Raw genomic sequence first — 25903 nt, 5'->3', positions numbered from 1 at the left:
GTACTTGCAGACACCAAATACTTCTCGGATATATTTTTGTACGTCTTGAAAGCTGAATGTGAAAACGCAAAAGCCTGTTTAATTCACTTTTGAAGTTGTAGAGGGAAAAATGGAAAAGGTCAAGAAATGTAAAAATTTCAGTTAAGCTGGGATGTTAATTTGGTTGTGCCTAGCGATTGCTGTTCCTTTCCTTTGTACTTTTAAAATGACTAGCTTTGTAGGGATTTTTGTCTTTAAATGAATTTGATGATTTCACAGTTTTCTTTCTTTAAGAGTTTATCTTTTTATTACCCAGCTGAACAGTTGTGTTAATGAGTTTGGTTTGCATTCTGCTTGTAAAGATTAAAGCTGATGGTGAGACTTCGTAGTCAACGGCAACATTAGTTTGCAGGTCTGAGAGTGTAAGTGCTCAACAGACTAGTTTTTTGTCAGTTTTCAAAGCCAAATGCTAATTAGAGATGTGCAGTCTTTCCAGTTAACTCACTGAGAAATGGGCACATCAATTCTGATAACAGGATTTGTCTTTCGGATAGCTCTGCTAGTATCTGCTGCAGACTATAGCTTAGAAAGAAATTACTTTTATGTACAATGTTATATCTTGATGTCTAATGAGAAAGAATCTTAAAGAACAAAACTGCTGAAATCTCGGCTTAATTTTATTTTGTTTGTATTATTTCTGGATTTTAGCTTCTGAGTAAGTTAAATTATTTTGTTAATAGTATTGTTTATTGCCATTCTAAGATTCTTTTTGCATAAGCTTTTTAGTAGCAACAGGGAAACCTGTGAAAGTAATGTAGCTGTTTTGAAAATGATAGTCCAATAGAGTTCAGTATTTTTGTGCGCTCTACGACAGTGAGGACTGAAAAGTGTTCTGGAGCCTTTGTACACAGGAGGTGGCAATCGCTTGCTGGTGCCTTTGATGCAAGTGCTGGATGAGCCCGCTACCTCCAGCCTGCCCTGCTGTTTGTTCCTGCTCTTGCCCTGCAGTTTATGGCCTCCTCCGCTGTACTGATGCTTGAGTGTGTGCTCTCCTGCTGTAAATCAGACAAGTGAGGTAGCCCATGCTGATAGTTAAGCAAAGCTTAAAATGACAAAAAAAGGAGGGTAAGAGGCAGAATTTCTGAAGTTAGATTTGCTGCTGATGTGCATAAAACTATTGCCACTGTTAGCCAGGTAAACCATTTTTATTAAACGTACACCAAAAATGTTAATGTGTGCTAGCGTAGTTTGGTAACCTCTCTGTTTTGCATCATTGGTTTGTTTTGGAGCATTTGTGGAACTACCAGACCGTACCTGTAAGAATGGCAAGGAAATGTTGCTGTCTATAACAGTCTGGAGCAAATACAGAGTTGTGAGGGTTACTTCTGTATCCAGTGAGGAGGTCACTATTGAATATTTTTCATTTCTAATTAGGATGTTGAACTGAAGTACTTAAGCTGTGGGGCATTTACATGAGAGCTTCTGATTATTGTTTGTTGAAAGGGTCTGTTAATGAAGCGAAGGTGAAGTCGGTTTCTGTTGTGGATAGCACTGGAAACCTAATTTAAAGGTTGTATGGAAAATTAAGTTTCGAAGGCTTATAGACAATAATTCTGCAGGAATATTAGCTTTTCTTTTTTTTTTTTCCTCAACATAGATGTATATTAAATGCAGCTGAGAGGAGACGAGCTAAGAAAGTCTAGTAAGAGTGAACAAATTTAGGCCACAGTTTCTCATCATTTGTACCTGCTACAGAAGTATCTTATTCAGGTGTATAGGATAAATGTCCTGAACTGTTTTTAAGTGACGCTTCATGCCTCTCTGTGTTTCTATCCCAAAGCCATACTAGTTTGTTCTAGAGAACTGGTGTAAGATGAGAAAACTTAGCTACAGGAACTTGAGGAAATACTGTAGGCATCATAGGGAACAAGATGACTTTTTTCCTTATTGTGAAGAGCAGACTACGGGAATTAAGTAGAAGTCCAATTACTAACAAATTACTTGTTTTCAATCCTATGCAATTTAGCTTTTTGGTCTCACTTGCCGTTAAGTTGATAGATTTGAATATCCTGCTTGAGGTAGGCTGATTGTTTTTAAAAAAAATTCCTGCTTTAGTGGGACACTATTTCTGTCCTTGGTAGTTTAATTCCCTGTTCTGCAAGATTGGTTTGTATGAGTAATTCCACTGACTCCCAGAGGACTCTGCATTCAGGCTCCTCAGCATTGGCACGGATGCATAAACCAGCCTCTAGTTTATGCTAATTTACAACTCAGACTTATTTTAGTCTCCAACCTTTCAGGGTGTAAACGTAGCCGTTCCAGACTTGCAGTTTTTGTAGCCTAAGTGTCACCGTGTGTGCCTAAGAGTTATTTTAAAGTAAGTGTTATGTCTGTAATAGCCAACACAGTCATTATTGAATGCTAAACATGTTTTATGTTCTGCAGTGCCAGTAATTAGCTATTAAAATTCTGTATTGAATATTCTTCAGACAAAAAATACTAACTAAGCAATTGTTTCATCATTTACTTTGAGAAATATTTTACAGTATCGATTTTCATGTTCTGCCTAAAATAGGGGTTGTGATGTTTTTGTACGTTCTTTGGAGCTGAGATTGGGAGGGCTAATGGAGCCATGTAATTCTTATGGTATCCCAAGGAAGAAATAAATTGGGCAGGATTTGTATTCGATGTCTTAAGCCCTTCAAGCACTTCTGTTGCCCTTCTTAATGTAACTTGGCATGTTGTAAATTATACGGATACTGAATATAGTGACACAATAAGTTTTCTTTTAATATTTTAATTCAGTTATTGCATTTGACATGTCTGTCTTTTTTTTTTCATTTCCCCCCCAATAGGTGCAGGCAAAACACCGACTTTAGGAGGAGGATTCCACGCCAATCTGGGAAAGGAGTCACGAGCACAAACTCTACAGAATGGTACTTGCAAGCTTTAGTCTTGTTGATGTGACTTCTTTTTTTTAATAATGTGGTTGATTACAATTAATTTTTAGTTTTGAATGTGACCTCAAAACCTTGGCAGGCCACTCATTAGTCAGTAGACAAGTCTGCCTAGTGCTGATTTTACATTGTGCTCTCATTTGGCTGTTATACCTGATTTATGAGGTCAGGTAGCTGGCTGACAAAGGGTAATGACACCTGACAATACTATCGTAGTTTAAAAGGGCTTTTTCAAGGTTGGTATGCCCATTGCACCTTTTTATTTTCTGTTAACCTATTGTGGCTTTTTTTATCAGTCTTCAGGGTTCTTGAAATGCTTTATGCATGTTTATTTTTAAGTATAATTGTTCAAATGCTTTTGTTTTTATGCAGTGTAGGTGTGAGATAATGCATATATTTATGCATACTTCATAGTAATCCTGCTTAATATGTGACTAGTGAACAGAGGGGGGGGGGGAATGGAAAAAAGATTTTAGTGTCCAGAGAATATTTAAATAACTATTCTCATTACATGCTATATACATTTTAATTGAGATCTACATAATCTATACTCTCTAAAGAGAGTGAATAAAACCAGCTTTTATTCCAGAAACAGAATGGTCTTCCAAGTTCAATTGCTGTTACTCATATCGATGGACAGGAGTTGTAATTTTTTGGCTAATTAATACTCTTGTCTCATGACTCTTGGAGATGACAGCTGATAGACTGTCATATCAAAGACTCAGAAGCTGACATTTAATTAACCAAGGGATGTAGCTGGGTTTTACTGGTATGGTGCTCATTTTGGGAGATATTTTAGATAAAGGTATTTTCCTAAATTAAAGTCTTATACTTGCAACTCAAACGCAGAATATCTTGGCTGATACTATGCCTGCATAGGTATACAAAAGGTAAGATTGATCTGTGTTATTGAAATATAGCCAGATTGCTTTACTCAGCATTATTCAGCCGATTTATATAGAGATTGTTTTATATACAGAATGTTTTATTCAGCTGTTGGTACTGAACAGTATTGAGCCCTGCTTGTTTGGCACAGTAAAGCTCATACTTCATGTAAGCTCATTTCAGTGTCAAGTCCAAAGTTACTATCTTATGAGTTTTAAAAATGCCTGTATAAAGTGTAACCTGTATAAGCAGTGGAATAAAACCACTAGAATACCTTTTACAGTTAGTGAAGTTTGTCTTTGGAGGAAGGCACTTTAATCAAAACCGTAATTTTGCACAGGCGTTTTAAAAATAAATTGGCTTGTTGTGCATAAGGACTGCCCAGTTCCTTGTCTTTAATAGTAGAAAAGTAAAATGCTGAGGGGAGAAAATGCTGTCCTATTGCTTCCTGGACTGTTTGAATCCTTCAAAAGCCCTTTTGGTTATGCTGAAAGGTGATTGCAATTAAAGACAGTGTAGGCATTTTTCTGGAATCTAAACATGGCTTCTTGCTTGGATGAGTGTTTACCAGGAGTATGTCTGAGCATCTTCCTTCCCCACAGCTTTTGTGTGTGTGGCCCCCCTAATCATACACAATGATTTTGACTTGGCTAAAGTCTATCAGCATCATATAAAAGAAATTATAGTTGCTTGAAACGAAATTATCTCCCAAAGAGTTCTGAAACAGGAAAATAATTTGGCTTTTTACCTATACCTGTCTGAGGCTCTTTATGGGGTTTTCTTCTCCTTTTTGTGGCTATCCTTTATATAGGAAAAGGTCTTTGATTTCTGTAGCCAACCTGCATTTGTCATGCTGCCAATCTGTCTCTGGGAAAGTTCTTTTCAATGAGCTAAGTGATGTTCTTGCTCAGTCCCAGGCATGACAACAGCAGCTGATATTTCAGGTAGAGCAATTGGTGTTTGAAAGGCTTTTCTTTCTGCTGCTGTATAATGAGCTAGTTGTCTGCTGCATTTAATCACACTTTTAGGTTTACATAGTTTTTAATTGCAAATTGAGCTATGGCAGTGAACTTACAAAATCTCACCCTGTCACTGTTTGCCCATGATCATGGCACTTTTTTTTTGGTGAAAATATGTTAATATCCATTCTGTTTAGACTTGAAAGTGTACCAAGGTAAATGAACTTACTGAATATATTTTAAAGAAAAAGTATGGGGTTGTTCATTGGGTGAAACTGAAGTGCACTGATAGGCGACTGTATTAAAAATGAACAGTTATCCTGGGAGCGCTGTGCTGTCTGATCAGAAAAAATGCTGAGCTACTTATTTATTTATTTGCTGGACTACTACATTTGCATTTCCAAAGTGAACTGAGTTGCAAATGAACTGCTGAAATTAGCTCCCGTCGGGATGCTGGTGCGGCACAGCTTGTGAACATTTCAGGAGGCCTATTCCTGCAACCCGCTGATGGCTCTTACGTCAAGGCTGCATGCTACCTTCAGTAGTGTAAGCACATGATTTTCTCCTATATGGTGCTCTGTACAGGCTATTGCTGAAGGGAAGAACAGACTCTGGAAAACAGAGATGGATGGCGGAGCCCAGATTGCTCTAGAGCCCAGATTGCTCTGGAGGTCGTCCCCAGTGTATTTGAGAGCAGCTGAGAGCGTGTGTGGTCCGAGAGCGCTGGCAGGTCTCTCACTGTGTCTGGTCTGCTTGCCAGCAACCTGCAGGCTTGACGTGATGCGGGGAAAAGTCCGGCAAGGGAACAGGGACTTGCTGTTTTTTAAAAAAACTACAACCTCTCCCTGCTTTCCCTTCCCTCCCCCATGTAGTTTGGGCCAAATTCTTCCTTGCTCTAATGTCTGTCTGTTCAAGGGAGGTGAAAGGGAGGTGATCTGGGCTCACTGTCTCTTATTTAATCACTCGCAAAGCAGCTGGGGTTGGCTGAATGTATGATGCTGCTATTTTTTGAGGCTTGTAATTAAAGGATATTTAGAATTAGATGAACGTATGATGCTGCTATTTTTTGAGGCTTGTAATTAAAGGATGTTTAAAATGAGAAAAAAAACAGTTTTTCATTAGAATACCTAAGGTAATAATTTTACAATTTCCGCCCCCCCCCCATTCTAAAGTGAAGAAATGCAGAAGTAAAATCTCCCAACAACAACTGCTCAACAGTTCTGGACTCTTTCTAATAATCATTATTTTGTGCATTGGTGTTTTTATATGTATATATGTGCTCTAAACAAAGCCATGGGCAAATGCTGAAGATTTTATAGTTTCTAGGTGTGTGTAAGAATGTCTAATACACAGAACTAGTCTCCCTTATCACACATGCCTTTGCTGTATGTTTCCTCGCTATTTATAATGCGGTGGTGCATGGCAGTTCATAGTCTCTGCCTTTCTTTGCTGAACCAGCTGATGTTTGTGGGTGTTCGTTTGGGAATCGGCTTGTTTACACTTGTTAAAATATTTATGCAGGAAAGACCTAATACTGTTGTATTTGTTCATAATCAGTATCACAGACTGAAAATCATACTGTGCTAATTGAGCACGCTAAGGTCCACAAATTCAACAAGCTCAGGTCCGCAAAATGGTTCATATCTGTTCATATAGAGCTCATTTTTGTAGTAAAAACCTGCACATCTGTGAGATGATGTGAAGAGGTGTTTCAGCTTTGTTTTAAAGGATTTGACAAAATAGCCAAGCAGTACTGTTTTTGTGAGAAAGAAGAGTTATGAATAAAATACTAGCTCAGAGGGGGGACCCTTTGACAAGACTTCTTCCTCTGTTGTCCGAGCCTCTTCGAATTGCTACAGTATTGCCCAACTTTTATGGTTACTTGCAGGGCCGAAATGTGGAGTTCTGTCTCTTTAAATCTCATTTTACAGCTCTGCGCTGCATTACATAATCTCTCTAAATAGCCGGTTTATTCTTGTTTCCTTGCAGGCAATCTGCTCTCGCTATATCCATGTCAGAGTCGTAGTTACAAGGGAGTTGTTCTTGACTCGGAGCCCTGATACTTTCAATAGTCTTCAGTGGCCAAAAGGAAAAGGGAGAGGGGAAGGAAGGTCAATGGCATGATTATAACTTGAAAGCTTCAGTTGCAGATATTCAAATTTGGTTTAAACTAAGTTTGAAGATTGCAGCTGCATCTAGCTTAATCCAATTTCTGAACTGTTGTGCTGTGTTTTTAATCATTTCTTTGAATGTGTGTTTTCCCTCAGTCCTCTTAAATACCAAAACGTAGCTAACAGTATTTTAATGCTAAATGGGAAGGCATTTCTGAAGATGTTCTCTAATGTGTTTTTTGACTGTTTACATTTAAACTATTTGCTTAATTCTTTAACCTTCGTTGTCATCACTAATTTCATAGCTGGTTTATTACAAGTGATTATAGAGGGCTTTACTTCCTGACAGAACTATACAGTGTGAATTAGACCAGGACAATATATTATACGTGTGAAGAACAGAAGTATCCAAAGAGGAGAAACAGAGAACACATCTTTATTTAACAAAACTAAAACAACAAGGGAGGAAAGGATAGTAGAATACTAGAATAATTTAGATTGGAAGGGACCTCTGGAGGTCCACAAAGTGGTGGCTTTGCAGTTGCATTAAGCTGCTCAGGGTCTAGTGCAGCTGAACTTCAGGTATCCCGAAGGAAGGATATGATACCGTCTCCCTGGACAACCTGTTCTCTAATGCTTGACCACCCTGACCGTGAAGATTTTTTCCTTGTATCTAGTCAGCACTTATTTTGATGAAATGTGATTCCCTCTTGTTGTCCTTTTGCTGCGCATCTCTGACAATTCTGGCTCCATCTTCTTTGTAACTTACCACTGAGTAGCTGAAGACACGAGTGAGACCTCCCCTTTAGCTTTCTCTTCTTAAGACTGAGCAAATTCAGCTCTCGGCCTCACACCATGTGCTCCAGTCTCCTAATCATCTTAGCAGCCCTCTGCTGGACTTGCTCCAATACGTCAATGCCTTTTCTTGTGCAGAGGAGTCCTGAACTGGACAAAGTGTTCTAAATATAGTCTCACAAGTGCTGAACAGGGGATGATAATCACTTCATTTGACCTGCTGGCTGCAGTCTTAATAATGCAGCTCCAGGATACAGTTAGCCTTTATCACTGCAATTGGGTGCTGCTGAGTCATGTTCATCTTTTTGTCCATGAGGAATCTAGATCCTTTTCTACAAAGCTACTCCCTAGCCAAACAGTCCCCAGCCTGTATTGTTGCCTTGCAGTTCTTCTGTCCCAGGTGGCAAAAAAAATTGCATTTGCCTTGTTGAACTTCATGAGGTTTCTGTCAGCTCATTTCTGCAGCATCTTAAGATTCCTCTGAATAGCAGCTCTGCCCATTAGTGTATTGACCACTGTCCCAATGTGATGTTGCCCACAGGCTGGCAAAAGGAGCAGCCTCCTGTCCCATTGTCCATGTTGTTAATGAAGGCATTAAACAGTATTGACCTCAGTATCAATCCCACTTGTAAGTCTGATGGTTGAAGTGCTGAACACTACCCTTCAAACCTGGCCAGTTCTTGACCCAACTTGCAGTTCACCTGTCTAGTCTGTATCTCCTCAATTTAGCTGCCAGGGTACTAAGGGAGAATGATGAAATGGGATGAGGGAAGAGCAGTAGTTACCGTTTAGCTTGACTGCAGTGTGGCTTTTATGCCAGTCAGACATGATTTGCCCTCATTAAATCTGTGCTGGCAGTTCCCGGTAATCTTCTTACTTCTTGTGTGTCTGGAAATGGTTTCCAGGTAGATTTGTTCCATAGCCTTCTAACAGGCTGGGGGGAGGCTGACTCAACTCTAGTGTCCTACTTCCCCTTCTGGAAGAAGAGCCTGATGCTTGCTGCCTTCTAGTCATAGAGAACTTCCCCTGATTCCTACAACTTTTTAAAGATTGCAAAGATGCAATTTTTTCCCAGCTCCCTTAGCATCCTCAGATGTATCCCATCCAGTCCAACTGACATATATGTAGATTTTGCTTAACTGAGCCCATGTTCAGTCTTTCTCTACCATGGGCAATGCTTCATTTCCTCCAAACGCCTGTAAAGAGACCTGTGAGACCTGAAAACAGACATTGCAACAGAAGACCAGGGAGACTCATGAGCTGCCACACAGCCTGCCTGCTCAACTTCCTGCACGTCAATATGGAGTGTCCTTGTGCTTTGGGGAGACTGTACTTGAAGACTGACCAATCCTCCTGGCCCCTTTGGCCTTCACAGCAGTACCTCAAGGGGTCCTGCTTACCACTTCTTTGAACAAATTGAAGCCTGCCCTCTGAAATCCAGGGTTGTCATTATGCTAACCATCTTCCTCACACCCCTCAAGATCTCAAACTTTATCATCTCAGGGTTGCTGTAACCAAGCCTGCCATCAAACTTCACATTCTCCACTACTACTTCCTTTCTGGAGAATGGTACTTGTATCACAGTGCTTCTCCTACTTGACCTGTTCCTGACACACTCTAGAAGTTCACTGTATTGCTTGTGCCCCGCTATGATTCCCTTCCAGCAGATGCTGGCATAGTTACAATTCACCATGAGAACCAGGACATCTTCCTGTTGTCTAAAGAAGGCTTCATCTTCAAGATCAGGTGGTCTATAGCAGATGCTCATGCCAGTGTTTTCCTTTGGTCTCGCTTCTCATCCCTCTCATCACCCATTAACTCTTTATTGGCCTGTCACTTGTTTTTCAGCAGAGCTTCACACATTCAAGCTGTTCCTCTGTGTAAAATGAGTTCCCTGTCACCTTCCCTGTCTGTCCTTCTTGTGGAGCCTGTAACCATCCATCTCATGACTCCAGTCATGTGAGCTGTTCCACCATGTATCTGTCACCCCCCAGTGAATTTGTAGTTTTGCAGCTGTGCATAGACTTTGAATTCTTCCAGATTGTTTCCTTTGCTGGATGCAATCTTTTCTCTGACTCTTCCTCCTGTATCAACATCTGCCTCTGGCTTCAATTTCAATAATGAAACTTCTAGTCTAGTCTCTCTACCATTTTCTTGTCCTTGCTTTCATTTCTGTTGGGATAGAAGCTAATTCTAATCCTCCCATCTCCACCTTCAGTTAGTACCCCATTGGGCTTTCTCTTGTTGTCTTTTAAATTAACCATTGCTTAAAGTTCTCCTTTTCTGGGTGAAAACACACAGGTTTCTGTGTCCTTCTAAATTTCTTTACTCATAAGGCTTTGAAACACTTCCTCTTCTAGCCAAACCATTGCTTCAGTTTTACCCTCTTTGATCTGTATACTGCTTTGTCCCTTATGAGTCCTTTGTTATCATTAACAACTTCTGTCTCATTCATTTCCTTCATCTTTCCATTTGATGTGTTAACTTTCTCCATCTCTCCTTGAAGGAGGATAAGGGGCATCTTCCCCTTTTCATTTGGGATGATCTTACATGTGTTTTGTGTGTGGGTGTGGTTTGTTTGTTTTTTGCTGTTGTTTGAAGTGCAACCTTTTCCTTTGGTAAACTTCCTTATTCTCAACATACCTCTTCCATCTAGTCCCATGTCCTGGCTTGAGCTAGGGTGGGATTCAGCTGGCAGAGTTTAGATGTCTGTGTGAGCTCGTTATCCTGAACTCCTTTCAGGGTCTCTGCATAGAGGCAGACAGATTTAGGGTGTGATTAATTTAATCCGAAAGGAAGTCAAATGACTCATTCTCTTAAGTGTCTGTTTCTCTTCACTCACTGCAAAGGAAGTCTAGATTGACTAAGCTCAGATGCTCATCTCTGAAGATAAGGGTGATGAATCCTAAGCTTTAGTGTCTGCATTTGTGTATCTCCTTGTTGACACAGACTTAACATGGCCAAAACTGAACTACTGAATTGCATCCTACTGCTCTGCCCTTTTTCATGTTAACAAGTTCAAGCTTCCTCCCTTTGAGGCCACTCACAGCTTTCCCTCCTCCTGTCTTGTAGATCCATCCTCTCCAGCGTCTGCTAAAACATGGATGTGTCCTAGCCATAACACTCACATATTTATTTCTTGCACAAGTGTCTCTTGACTTTCATTGCTCTTCCTGTGTGATCAGAACATGCTCCAGAGCCAGGAAAGCAGTAAAGTTGTGACCTGGGATGTTAAATCTTTGGTACCTTAACATCTTCGTCAAAGAATTTTAAAAGGAATGTTGCTTTCCCAACCTGTTTGCTCTTTAACATTTGTGATCACTGTTACTTATCACATAACAGTTCAACAGGGAACTTTTCTGGTGTTACTAGGCTGTTGTGTTTGTGTTCCAGCTTGCTGGACCTCTCTGCTTCTGAGGCTTGCTTGAGTGTCAGTAGGTACAGACTTTCCCGGTCCTCTGCTTTGACACAGGCACTGGTAAGTCACAGAAGCATAAGCCACAGCTCAGATGCTGGAGTCCCTGATGGCTGACCGTCAGGGTATCTCAATACCTTACAGACCTTTCTCAGAACTTCAGCTTTCAGGATTTGCAGGCAACTTCACTGATCAGCAAAGACCTGAAGAGGCAGACAAACCACTTATTTGAGAAAAACAAACAAAAAAAAGTTAGAGGCAGAAAACCCACCCTTTAACCAGCATAAGTTATTCCAAGAATTCGGATAAAAGCAGTAGAAGAATGTATTTCCTTGCGTGTTTCCCTATTACTCTTGGGACCCGTGGAGTTTGATTCAGAGATATCTGAGGAAGCTGGGATTCTTCTGGTACTGCGGCTTCTCCTTCAGCACATGGAGAATCTCTTTTTTCTCAGATGGCTAATGAGACCCTGTGCTTCATGATCTCCAGTTATCTTTGTTAAAAGACCAGTCAAGTTGATCAGCTGATCTGGGACAACCTTTTGGTTATGCACTGATTAATTAGTTCCTACTTGAGTTCAGATCTGAAAATTTTTATTGTCTTAAGCCTTGGCCATCTTTGTGTTTTGGTAGGGAATGATGAATAAAGTACCTGTCTCAGAGATGCTTTCAATGCGCTGCTTGTCCTTACAGTGACAGTATCAGGGGAGAAGAATCCATGTCTCCTTTAATGAGATCTGTTATGTTTCTAATGAAGAGGGTCTGGAATCCTTTAAGTAAAGAGTAGAGGATCTGCTGGAGGTAATGTAATGGTAGGATTTTGCCAAGAGACTGATAGACAGCTTAAAACTTTGAGCACAGCATCCCACCCGGTTGAAATACATGAGTCAAGCTTTGCTGGTCTTCCTTATTCTGTTCCTGTGTTTGCTTATTCAGAAAAGGGAAAAATTAGAAAAGGCACTTCTGAAATTCCTTTGAGGTGTTGGTTCAGTCTGTCTGTGGACTCAGGACGATCTCTGTTGTTACTTTTTCTTTTAATTTTGAAGATTGTCCTTGAAGTTGAAAAAACAAAGAAAAAAAATTGAAGTCTTAATCAAATGAGTTAACAGATTACTTCTGTTGTCTTAACTAATAACAAAAAATAGTTGTGTGTTCAGCTGCTTTGAATTGGCCTGTTTGTGACTCTAGAGTTAAAGGCATCTTTCATGATTCCTTTGCTCTGTCTCCACTCCTGTCTCTGCTCTGTCTCTTAGTTTATTAGTTGGCTTTGGGCAAGAAAACTGTTGTGCCAGGGAAGCACAAATCTCTGCTTCATTTTGACAAACAAAAGAAGAAATGCTTTCTAAAATTCTGCATGCTTGTGAAATTTCTTGCTTGGATATTAAAGTTTTGGCCTCTTGTATCTTAAAATTTCTCCCTGCTAACTTTGACAATTTCTATGTGACATAGAGTAAGACAATATGTATCACGTCTGTGGAATTCACTGATGGAGATTTATCTCCCGACAGTCTTGTGTAGGTAATTGGAACCTGTCATTTCTCTTGAGAGCAATCCTTTGCTTAAAGACAGTTTACGTAGCGGGCTAATGTTTTTTAAAACATTTGCTTTTTATAGTACCATTCACAAGGAGATGAACTTGGATATTAATAGGTCTATCTTCCTTCTTGTACAGTGTGGCAGAAAATAGACAACTGCCTCTCTCCTTCTTCCTCCCCCTCTAGTAATGTCTATAAAATTCTATGCTAGTAATCTAACAAGCTTCTGAATTAAACCATTTTAGCTTTGGAATGTTGTTAGACAAACTTACAATATACTTCAGGTAACATAGCTTTGGTTTAAGTTCCATGTAGCTGCTGCTCTCTTTTTTGATAGTGGAGAAAGTATGTATGCCACTTATGGCATAGGACTGTCTTTTAAACATTCAAATGTGAGTTTTGAAGTGTTTGTGTCATTTTACAGGCACTATGGTTCAAAACCTGAGAGGGAGAATGTTGTTGCTTTTTAATGCTGTGTTCTCTGATAGCGCCTAGTTCCTTTTTCATGTGTGGAAAGTGCCTTCTTGTTTTGCTCTATGAAATAAATTGGAGAGCTGATGACGTGACAATGCAGGGAAGCATTCCCTAAGCCTGAGGGTCTGCAAGTGTGACTTGCTGGTGGAGCTATTGCAGTTTTCTTGAAAGACGGCTTTTCTTAAATAATGGCCATAGCATTAAACTTCTGGACCCTCTATAGGATTAACAAAATAACTGAAAAAATTCAGTGCCTGTATACACTGTTTTTATACGGAAGACTGATGTATTTGCTTGTGTTCTTGCAGACATGCTTGTACTCATTTCACCTGTACTTTGCAGCTGGACATGAGTTAGCTGTGATCCCAAGCTGCTTTCATCTCATCATGGCTGATGGTCTTGGAGGAACCAGTATGCATCTGTTGGTGTGGGATACAAGTGGCATCAGCTCAAGCGTGTCTGCGAAACGATGTGCAGGCACGTTGTATTTCTGTTGTAGGGCTGTAACACCACCTGCCCAAGCACATCCAGCACAGTATCTCACAGACATCCAGCGGTGGCTGGGAGAGCGGTATGATAGCAGAGCACGCGGTGATGCTTTTCCACAACATTACCACCTCGTTCCTTGTACAGAAGTGCATGTGTAGCTTTGGTCATCCTTGTTGCCTTTCCCAGTTGTGTGATGTGCTCGTCCATCTGGGAGGACGCTGCCGTTGCATACACTATTCAAAAGTCGCTCAGGCAAAGACTTTGGCTCCTGCTCAATGCCATTGCTACAGCAGCTTTTCTCAGGCAAATACAGTACACTGGTGGAAGACCCAAATGTAAATGTAGGTATTAGATACAAATGAATAGAAACTACAGGGTTCTGTACCAGGTATGAAATGTGTGTTCAGTGGGAGGGTCCTGTGTCCAATACAGCCACACCAGCAAGTTTATCAGCAGACTGACCTATGTCAATTCCCTGCTCAAAAAAGGAAACCAACAAAAAACTCAAAACCAAACCCTGGTCCCAGCCTGAACCAGGACAACTGTGCGCCCACATGCAAGTTATTTTTAACCTGGATGATTGCTGTGCTGGGATTTGCTGTGCTCCCAGTAGGTAGTGTCAGCCCAGAGAGCTGATGTGCTGCGGTGTGCGGGTGGGAACGAGATGTTATGCAAAGGGTCTAGAGCTCCTTTGAGTGGTATTGCCATCAGAGGCCTTCATCTCGTAGAGCTGCAGCTCTGGCGTCCAGTTCCATGATAAGCATCGCTAACAGCAAAGGTAGTTTGATCCCTGCCTTTCCCATCCCTCAGCTGCCCTTTCCCACTCCCCTCTTCCAAATGTGCTGGGCCTTAGCTTGGGCAATGCATCTGTTTACCAGGCCAGTGAAAAGATCTGGGTTTCACAAGCAAAATAAAAAAAAAAAAAGATCCAACCCTTTTTTTTCTTTTCCTATTTCTCTTTGATCATCTCACTCCCCCACATGCCACCACAGAGTGGAGGAGGGAATGGATGACGTAGAGATGAGCAGGAGCCTTTTAAACCAGCTTTGCAGCAGGAGAGGCTGAACGCAGGACCGTGTTGTGAGCTTCTCTCTCTTTTTTTTTTTTTTTAATTTTTTTTAAACATATATTTATAACCCACTGTCTCGTTATGTTCAGTCCTGCACAGTCAGAGTGAAGGAAGGTGTTTTCTGTTCTTTTGGCTTGACTTAATATGAGTGGGAAGCTTTTTAGAAATGTTCTGTTCATTGACTGCTGCTAGCAGATGGATGCTCTCTGCTTGAAGTGCCTCAGGCCTTTATATCTTCCATTTTCTCCCCCTCCCTCCTCCCAGCACACACCCTGGAGTGCACAGGCTGTGCTAATTTAGTCGCAACTTAAAAAGGAGTGATGAAGAAGAAATGCTCAACTCTAATAGAATTCTTGTCGCTCGCAATGTCTTTAGGGAGTACTTTTTCATTTCAGGATCCCCAAGGATTTTTCCAGCAACATGTATTAGATGTTCTGCAATACTTCACTGGAACAGCAGTAAGATTCTTAATGCATTAGGGCCAAAATGATAATTCTGTTTATGTATTAATCCATTCAGAACATATAGCATACATGACATCCAGTTTGATTTTTTCAAGTGATTTTAATAACCTAGGCTTGATCGTTTCTAATTCTGAGGTGGCCTTTCCATCTATATGAACTATAAACCAAACCTTTGAACAAACAGTTCATTAACCTAGTGTGTTAAAACATTTGAACCAATTCCTGAATTTTACTAAACTGGATGTTGCTATGTCAAGAGTTTTCCCCACTTACCAGCAGAAGTTGGCTGATGCTAGCTCTGAGGAGTTTGATTCATTTTTTAACAGAATCACAAAATGTTACCACTTACTGATACAATTGCACATATTTTAGCTCTACACAACCAGAATTAAAATCTGTTCTTCTATGCTGATTACTATGCCTTAAGTGTTAAAAATACTGTATAGCTGTGATCACCAGGTGGTGCTGTTACACATGGCTTAAAACACTTCTTGAAAATAAGTTTAAATTCTGCCATTGTCATAGTTATTCAACTGTAATTTCATGGGAGGAGCGGTGAGAAAGAGAATTTCTTTCTTTCATCATGTCTTTAAAGTAGAGCTTTTCCTGAAAATTTTGGGTTTGCTCTTCTGCTAGCTGCTCAGAGTGGAATTTCCCACGCATAGTTTATGACCATCTCTGATGTAAAAATGGTATATGGGATAATTTAGGAGGTTGGATGCTGGGTGTGTGGGACCATATCTGGGCTTGGGGTGATAAGTTCATGAAGGCTCTCATTAAGTCATGAGGGAGGATAACGTGCAAGTACTGCATGTTTTATCACAGGTGGAAGGTTGCAGAGTGATGTCTCCTCATAAGATGAATATAATCTGTTTCCCAAATGACATTTAATTTAACCTTGCAAGTTTTGAAGGGCAAGAACTCCAGCTTGCTCTGGAAGGATGCTTCTTAGGGAAAAAAAAAAAAAAATCCAGGCTGCTAATACACAGCTTCTTTTTAATGTCATCAATAAATGTAATGCTCTTCCTCTTACTTAGAAAAAACTTTAGATTGTACATATAAAATAAAGTAATTTTTTCCCTCTACAGTTGTACAGTAATTAGACTTGTAAAGAAGGTTGCTTTTTTCCTAAGGCTCTGCAGAACTGGCTATTTATGGATAAACTGTGGAATGGGAAATCATGAGTTTAAAGTTGCCAACTATTCCTTTAGATGAAGATATCCCCCCCCCCCCTTTGTACTCAAATAATTGAATCATTTTGGACAATAAAGACAACTAAGTACTAGTCTGCATAGACTAAACTTAAGTACTGTCAACCATGTAGGTAGAAATGAAGGAAGTTTAAGTAATTGAGGGAGGGGGAGTTACCAAATGCATACCTCCCCTGAAGGCATTATTATTGCTATCATTTCAGACATAACTTCCTACACTGAGAATGTAACACTTGGAAAATGAATTGATTTGTTTCCTACATAGTGATTTTTTTTTTTTAACTTTTGTTTTCTAATAGAAATTATAAGCAAATGACACTTAAAGAGACAGAAGTACAGCATGGTCTCCTCGAACCCAGGCTCCAGTGTGGTTAAGGACTGCCATCAGTGTGGCAAGGAGCTGGGTTCAGCATGCTTAAACCTGTTTTTGAGCTATGCTGTTTAGACCTACTCTGGATGTCAGCAGGAGCTGTGTTTGCTTGGCATTATTGTTTGGGATCCCAAATATGTACCTAGAAGTCTGGCTTTAATCACATAGATTGAAAGCCTTCATGCTGTTATAACAAAGCTGTCCCAAACAAACACAGCATAAATTAAGTGAAAAGGTAATTGATTGCTTAGCTGTTTAAAGTCAGTTCAGAGGGTTCCTGCATTTTCAACCCAAAGAGGCTTCTCTAAGTTTGAACAATAGAAAAATCAAACATGGATCTTTCTTCAAAGAAAGGTTATTAGTGCTGAATGCAACAAAACAAGTGGCTAATTATATTCAAATGTGACTCCCTAAGAAATTATATTATGCTAATGAGCATATAAACAGGTTTTTAATAAAATCAATTGGGAAAGGGATTTTTAGAAGAACACTGTATATTCTTCCTTTATGTGTTCTAAAACCACACAGTTGGTTAGTAGTACTTTTGGGTAGCATATTATGAAATGCATAATACTAAGAAAGCAGTTTAGGATCATATTTCCAGTTTCTGGGGGTAAACATAGAGCTGGGTTCATGTACAGGAATTAGACACACGTGTTCTCCTGTATGATTGTCATTCATTAGAGAGAATGTATATGAATAGTATTTATATTGTACCTTAGATATGCTATTTGATTGCTTTTATAAATCAATATTCAGGGAAAGCATTCCATGCGTTTTTATGGTAGGAATCATGAACTTAGTATTGCTATAAAGGGAGCTGTATAAGGTTCAGTAGTTTGCACTTTGCTTTGTAGTCCATTTAGGATGAATTTCTGAGACTGGCTTGTTCTCCAGACACTGATCATTAGGTCTGGTCTGAGGTGGGGGGGGTTGATAGCTGTATAGAACATACTGAACCCGAAGGTCGCTTGTTTCCTGTCCTTGCAAAATCGATGTATAAGACACAGCCATCTTTGATGTTCTTCCTTTCTAAAAAGCATCACATTATTTTGCCTAAAAGGGAAATACAAACACTGCAGAGTCTCCAGCCACACTCTCATGGGGTAGCACGGGTGCTAAAGCATGGGTGACCATCCTTAGTAGTCATGCTGGTACTTATTTTCAGGGTTTTGCAGAGCCACTTGATGCAGAAAGGCATTTCTGGTTCCTTTAGGCATGTGTGCATATACATGCAAGCTTAGACAGATGCATAGAAATGCTTTTATATGGGAAAAGACACTTTCTAAATCAGGTTAGGAGATTGATGTCTTTGCTTATGGAATATGTATACTGCATGTTTTAAGGGAGTACACAGACAGCTGTAAACTTCTGCTTCCAAACTCTTTGTAGCATCTTAGACAAATCAGAGGAGTTGCATGTTACTGATGAACTGCTCTCAAGGCTTGCTGCTGTACTTCTTGTCAGCGCTTGTTTCACTTCTCTTCCTTGCTCTGGCTGATGCCTATAGAAAGCTGACTGCTTTTTCTTTTTTCCTTGGTTTGTGGCTCAGCACGAAGTCTGAAGAGCACTGGGAGCTGGTGCAAAGGGTGGGGGTGGGATGGATGGGGTATGTCAGATTTCCCCTTTCAACTGTCTCTGATAACTTCATCCTCTGATATTTTACCTGATTTGTTATAAAAGAAGAAAGTAGATTTTTTCTGATCACTAAGAGATTAGGAAAATGCTCTTCCAAAATAAAAATAATGAAAAGTACAGCCCCAGCTGCTCCAGTTGTACCTAGTCTTCAGGCTGAGTTTTTGTGTGTTCTCTCCTGCTTCTTACCCTAGGTTTGCTATGGAGTTAAGAGAGGAAAGCAGACTTGATATAAGAAAACAGTAAATCAGTAATAGCTCTTAGTTTATCATTCACTCCTCTCTTAACTACCAGCCTCCATTTTAAACATGAGATGAATCCTCAGTATTTGCTAATCCAAATTCATCCTCCTTTCCGAAGGTGAGCACAGCTATCTTCCTATTGTCAGCAAATCGGCATCTGTAAATGAGGGAGATTTTAGAGACCTTATGATTGTGAGCCCTATGCAGCTTGCCAAATCCAAGCAGGTGTTACCTTTGCTTACTTCCCTGGCTGTGAAAGCTCTGTGAGCTCAGGGAAATAGCTAGAAATAAAATTATTGAATGTCAGCTGAAATCCTATAAGTGATTTCATAGCAGTACTAATGTGGGTGAATAGCTTTGCAAATACAGTCCTTTTCCACCTTAAAAAAATATATTTCTATATGTAAAGGCTTCTTTCTTGTGGGAGGTGGGCAAATAATCTGACATTTTTAGCTGCATGAAATCTTTGTTTTTAAGCTTGAATACAAGGAAAATAATTTACAAGCTTACTTAGTGATACTGTGGGAAAATGTGTATATCGAGACTATTCAAAATCATCTCAAAGTAGATTTAAAAGTATGGTTCCTAACATGCAATAGGAAAAAAAAAAAGTACTGCTTCTGGTGCAAGCTGAATCAGTCCTTGAGCGTGTCAAGAAAGAATACCACTTTTCAAGTGATTTTTGGAACAAATCCAGGGTGCTTGTGAGGTGACATTTGTTGTCTGAGTGGTCTGTGTTATTCCAGCTGGCCCTATACTAAAAGTTAACTCTTGCTTGCTGCCAGCTTCTTTCTTGAGAGCAAATGGGTATCTGTAGCTTTGGTCAAAATAAAGTTGTTAGACATCCTGTGGATCATAAACATACTTCTGTCTCTTTCCATTCTCGGTCCATGGTGAGTCTACCATGCATTGATGGCAGATGATCTCCTCAAGGGTAATTTGCTCTCTATTTCAGATCCTGGAAAACTAGGAATAGAAATAATGTTCTTTTTGAAGGATTACAGTGGTGCTCACGTGCTCTTTTTGCCAGTGACTAGACAGTTTTCCTACTGTATGTGTGGGTAGTTTTGTTTCCCTCCAACTCTGCTCTTTACTTTTTGATCTGACATATACAACAAACTTCATTCCGAGATCATTGCGGTGTTTGATACAAGCTTTAAGAAGAAAAGGAAACTTGATGTTGATCAAGGTCTTTGACACAGAGAAAAAAAAGCTTTGAGGTTGTTTTGGATCTCTGAGAAACATTGATTTCTCGTGCCAGGAAAGTCAAGTTGTATGATTACAGTGACACTGAATATTAAATACCAAATATAATCCTAAGAAAACTTCAGCAGAAGATAAAGATGAGCATAAGGGAGCGTAAGCGGTGACATGGAAACAAAAATCAAGTTCTTCAAAGAGTACATTTGGAGTGGTTTGTCTCCTCTGCATCTCGCAGCAGAAGTGAAGGACTGCCACCTGCCTCTGTGGTTCAACACGGAGAATCGTGTGTGGTTTTCCGTCTCCTCCAGACACACTCGCTCACTATTAAGCTAAGAAGAAGGATCCTTATGTCAGATATCCATTCCTGATTTAGTCTGTAGAAAGCATAAAAGGGAGACAACATAATAACAGCCACTTGGAACAAAATGTTGTTGAAGTTTGAGTGCTGTGATTTCAAAATGATAAGAGGCACAGTTACCAGAAGCTAAAACCACAATTGATTTGGGACTCTCAGAAATGTTTGGTTATGCCAAGTCCAGTTTCCCATCTATAGAAGCATGGCTTTCAGTAAGAGTTGAATGCTTATGATAATTAAAGATGGATTAAACAAAGTGGCACCTATACTTCTTGTTATATGATAATGTAGTAGGATGGCGTTTGACCATACAGAAGTGTTAACTTCAGTGTGTCCTGTTGCTATATTGTAGCTGCCAGGGCCATGGATATGTGGACGTAAGGTCATCTTGCACAAAGCTAGGCAGAATTTCATCTGCCTGTCTGCTTTTCCGAACACTCCTGAGTAAAATACAAAATGTAGGAAGGAGGACAGGCCAGATTATAATTGTTTTGCGGAGGAAAAGTGTGGTGGTCCTTGAGGTTGATTAATGTAGTGGTAGAACTTCTGAGGCCTTCAGTGGGGAGCTGCTTGTAGCATAACCAAGTCTGAGGCATGCAGTTGATTGAAGTGTTTGTTTATTCTTGTGGATCTTAAGAGGTCAGTAAATAGAATTTACTCTGTGGACTCTGCCAAAGCAATATGTTTGTTAGGTTCAAGATAATGCTCATGTTAAGCAGTTTCTTAGGGCAGCTTCCTTGATTGCAGCTCCACAGAGTCAAAGAGGAAAACAGTAAAAACTCATTTTGGCGTTTACAGCATCTGCCTGATTGAAACTCTGAGGCAGGTAGTGTTTTATAGCCAACTAATTTAAAAAAGATTTTCCAAACACTGTTGCTAATCAGAAAAATGCTATAAAATTGAGACCTATCTGTAGTCGGACTTAGACATTATTAAATTCAGATAGATCATGCTCACAACTGGTTTAAGAACTATTTCTGGGGTAGGTTGCAATAAATACTCTTCCTTGTGTTGAACATCAGCATCTACTCTGTAGGAGCAGTGACAGTATCAAGGGAGAAGAATCCATGTCTCCTTTAATGAGATCTGTTAGGTTGCTGCATAGCAATCATCACATAAATCCACTGATTTCTGTTTAAGTCTTTAGTCAGTATGTTGTCTGGTAGCTATTTTTCACCATGCCATATTACCTAGGGGAAAATGAATTAATAATGCATCTAGTCTTGGATATGTATGTTTAATGGATGATCTCACATCCTATCTTGGAGTCATACTGCACAGAAAAAACCCTGGTGTAATTGATCTTTGAGGTTTAGCACGTAAAGAACAGAAAAATGTAATTGTGCTTACCTGAAATTTTCCTTAACTACTAAGGACTGGTACACTGGAGGCGAGTGGATCATGTGGAAGAGCAAAGGAAGTTGGTATCTAAAGATTTGGTTATGGACAAAATTTCTCAGACTTTGTTACATGGGCAAGTGTTGATGTTTTTTTGTGTGGGTTTTTTTGTTGTTGTTGGCTGTTGGTTTTTTTTTTTTTTCCCCCCCTCCTTCCAAAGTGTTGTTAATACAATATTTAATTTAGGAAAACTAGAATGGAGTGGTGACTATGGGGAAAAAAAATTAAGAGGTGGGAACTTGAATAGGTGGATCTTTGCTGTACAGGTCAGGTTGGTCTGTCTGACACTGGGTCGGTATTGTTCTGTTGCGAAACTGCGAGCAGGCTGGAAGGCTGTTGTACCGAGTCAGCAGGGATGGCTACTTGGAGAGGAAAAGGTGAGGGGATTTTTTCCCCTGTCCTCTACATTCAGGATACAGAATTATTCTGTCATGCAAAGCAGCCTCTCTCTTAAGCTTTAAAGTTTTGCAAAAGCATAAGAACTTACTTTAACCTAGTAAATAATCTTAGCCCATTTTTCTTACACGGGTTCATTCCATATCATGCATTTTTTCTTGTGTTTTTCCCTTCCTGGATTCATATGTTCCAAGCAGTGGGGGTTTCCACCAGTTCCTTTGGGAAACTATTATGAGGTCCAATGAGTTCTGTTGTAAGTTCACATTAACATGGTGCTTACATTTTCCTTTAATTTCACGTTATTAGTCCTTAGCCATGAACTCGCGCTTATATCTGTTTATGGCTTAAACTTCCATTGTCTTCTAGAAATCTAGTGATCTTCTGCTCTTCTCATAACAAATCATGTTTGGTAATTCGGTGAAGGCTGTAAGTTCAATCCCCGGGTCTTTAAATACCCACACCTTACCGCCTCCTGCCGCTCTCCATCTTTAATTTTAGGGTGATTAGGGTTCCTGAGGAGGAGAGCAAAGTCTAGTGAGAATTCCCTCCTCCCAGAAAAGTTGCTGATGACATCCTGTATGTAAAGAGTAGCTTCATATAAATGGAAGAGATCATATACTTACAGATAGATATTATTCAAATATGCCAAATATTTTCTAAGAGGGCCACGTTGGCTCTGTAGAAATAAATAGATGGCATTGTAATTTTAATTCTTTACTGGAACAGTCTGTACATCTGACTTATACAAATGTTATTGTTTAAAGAAATACAAGGCTGCTCCTGAAATATGTGCATTCTCTCTTTAAACATAAATCTTTCAACTCCAAGCCGAAGTAGATAGCACAAGAGACTGGCTTGATAAATAGCTTCACTGATTCACTACGTTGTGCAGCTGAGATTTGTGGCAACCTTCACTTACTTTTAGTTTAAAAAGGAAGGAAATGCAAAGTTGAGGCTGAAGTGCTGTCCATAACTTCTTTCATCATCTATGGGCAGTACACAGATAAAATTATCGGGGCAGTTGTAGCTCTGATCTAAATAGGCCTTTTATAGTGGCAAAGGAGAGCAGCCCCCTCAGATTCATACTCCTTGCTTGTTATCTGTAGCTGATGGACTCAGCTGCCAGGGACAAACTAAGGGCAGAATTTCATTCTTTAGCTGCAGCCTGCATAAAGATTGATGCTGTCTTACCTAACTGCCAGGTTTCTTATCCCTTCTGTATAAAGGAAGAAGTATTTGACCGCTCTTGTCACCTTCATATAAAAACGCCTTAAATAAGTATTAGCCTAATGCTATCTTTCTTGCTTTTGTAACGGCTCTGTGCCTTTCCCAGCTTGATTTTGCTTCTTCTCTCTTTCTGCTTCCATTTTTAGATCATGTTTTATCTCTTATCCCTTTGATATCTTTAATAACTGCCTCTTCTTCTTCACCCCCCTCAACTACTTCTCTCTGCATCCTTTTTCCCTTGATGCTGTCTCACCACATTTCCATTTTTTTTAGATGATTTAAAGGATTTGCCAATTAGTTGATATTTGTGAAATTTTTACTTATGGACTTATTGTGTCATACGTTGTCTTTGACTGCCAAATGGGTAAGGTCTGGATGGGAAGAGAATGCCCTTTGTTAGAATTGCACATAGAATTAGGGGGAAAGGGGAAAAAAAAAAACCAACCCAGCCCAAAAACCAGAGCCCAAAAGTAGCTTTGGGCTCACTGGCCTTGTTCAGTCCTGAAGAAGAAGCAGCAACCTTAAGTCAAGTACAGGTTGAGAGCAGAGTGGGTATTAGTGTCTGTCAGTATAGTCTTTCCTGCCTACACAGTTGGATGATGGAGAGTGGAAATAACTTACCACTAACAAGTTGTATTTTGACAGAACAACTGGTGTGCAGAGGAGCAGGGCTGAACTCTAGGGGAGGAAAATTGTTCTGCACATGTCTGAGGACGAGTAAATTCTCAGTCGTGTTTTAAAAGGTAAGTATTGAAGGTGGACAAGGAAAGTAGGGAAGGTTCACAGAGATAAGCAGGAGTCTCTTAGCAGGAAAAGGGAAAGGCTGGACTGGCTTTTATAACAGGGAAGGTAGATCAAACAGGAAGATTTTTATTTATTTTTTAAACAATCTTAGTATGCGTGACCTTATCTAATAGTTGCTGCAGTGCAGCTGAGAAGAGGTAATTGTTCAGCTGCGGTAACTCAATTACTTCTGCTTCACTGAGGCCACTGGCCTCAGTGGCAGTTCTGGTCAGGGGAGATACCTTCAGCTCCTGCGTCCTCCTCATCCACACAAAGCACCTCGACTCCCGGGGCTCCTGCCTGCTTCTGTGGTGTTTGCAAGGCTCTGAAAAATGGCTCCTGTCAGCTCTCACTCTTCTTTGCCTTGCTCTGCAGGGAAGGCACTAGAACTCGCTGTCAGCGAGCAGATAACACTGCGCTGATTTATATGCTGTTTGCATCTGTAAAGTTTTCCATTGCGGCAGTGGATCCTTTTGTGTTTAGTCTTCATTTTTGTTTTGTTTTAAAGGTTTTGATAACTTTTACCAATAGGCAACAGATTTCCCCCCCCTCCCCAGTGTCTAGCTGTGTAGATTGATGACAGTTGCTTGTTAGTTAAATGCTTTTTGCTTTGTAGGTATGAAACAAGTTCTGACTCTCTAATAATGCTAGAATTACGGGTTTTTAAAACTTTAAAAAAGTGATCTTTTCAAAACTGTCAGATTGTCATGAGAATTTTTTTTTTTCTTGCAGTGATGTAGAAGTGATTTTGGATGGTTGAAGGTAGTGCTTGGATCAGCAGTAATGCTGTGTGACAGCAGAAATGTTTCATTTCTTGTTGTGACAAGAGTAACAATTGGTAATTGATAAGTGTGGGGAAAAAGCTTTACGTTTATATAGATATAGAAAAACCTCTAAGAATAGCTGTCAGTTAAAATGTAATTTAAAAAAACCAAATCACTGTCCAAACAAAACAGAGGAAGATTAAAGCAAAGCCTAACTGATGGTGCTTTCAGAAGGAAATCTTGCATGCCCAAAAGCTACCACTACCTAAAAGTTCTCGGTATCTTAAATTTTGCTTTCTAATTCCCTTAATGTCAGATAGGTAAGGGTTATGCTACATTAATCATACATGTGTTCACTGTTCTTGCCAGTAGTGCAGCCTTCCAGCTGTTTTGACTTTGAAACAGCTGCAAATCTTACGTGAGTAAAAAATTCAGTTGACAAAACTTTTGGATATAAAAAAGTCCACATTTGCTTGCTTCCAAAATTAATCTTAAACGACCTGAAGCATTCTAATATACAAACAACTAATGAACATGTTAGCATTTGTTTAAACTGTGATAAGTCAGACTTTTGTGTAAGCTCACTTGTATAAGAGGAGCGGCAAGGACTGGGAGCAGTAGCAGAGAAGCAGGAGGAGGCGTAGGGATAGTGTGTACTTTTCTCTTTGACCCATTTAGGCTGCAGCCTCACATTTGCTTTAAGTCAATCCACGTGTACGCTGCTGCTGACAGCATTTCTCCTCACCCTAGCCGCATTCTGATGGCGTTAGGGCTTGGGAGGCTGCTTGTTGAGTTATACGAGGGAACTGGTCTGAATGAAAATTTAACTTTTTGTTGTTCGGGCTGATTTTCAGCAGAGCAGGTTCCATCATCTGTATCAGCATGTGGCCACATAAATGTTGTGCTGGAGGTGGGAACGCTGTCTGCAGCAACAGCTTGGGCTTTAGCTTGACTTAAAACAGTCGTGTTCCTATACCTTCAGGTGCTAGTGAATCAACAGACTGGGGTTTTGTTGTTGTTGTTGTTGTTGGTTTTGGGGTTTTTTGTGTTTTTTTTTTAATGTCAGTATTGGCTATGGTTTTCCAGCTTGACACCAGAAGTGAAGTTCAGTAAGGACTTTATAAGCAAGAAGTTCTTTAGCTGTATTTAAAAAAAAAAAAAAAAAAAAAAATAAAGAAGGAAAAGAAA

The 25903-nt window shown here is 39.9% G+C and overlaps 1 protein-coding gene across 1 annotated transcript in view; it reads left to right on the top strand.

Annotated features, from left to right (window-relative positions):
• Window positions 1-25903, top strand: part of BRF1 (BRF1, RNA polymerase III transcription initiation factor 90 kDa subunit) — a 174305-nt gene that overhangs the window by 8541 nt on the left and 139861 nt on the right. The window contains exon 2 of the mRNA XM_009332719.1: window positions 2835-2915. Within this exon, the coding sequence (XP_009330994.1) occupies window positions 2835-2915 (81 nt within the window). The remainder of the gene's footprint in view (window positions 1-2834; window positions 2916-25903) is intronic.

This window comes from Pygoscelis adeliae, unplaced genomic scaffold (assembly GCF_000699105.1).
Source record: "Pygoscelis adeliae isolate BGI_AS28 unplaced genomic scaffold, ASM69910v1 Scaffold179, whole genome shotgun sequence".
Taxonomy (NCBI): Eukaryota; Metazoa; Chordata; class Aves; order Sphenisciformes; family Spheniscidae; genus Pygoscelis; species Pygoscelis adeliae.
The sequence above is the reverse complement of the archived record's forward strand: the minus strand, read 5'-3'. Positions and strand labels throughout refer to the sequence as shown.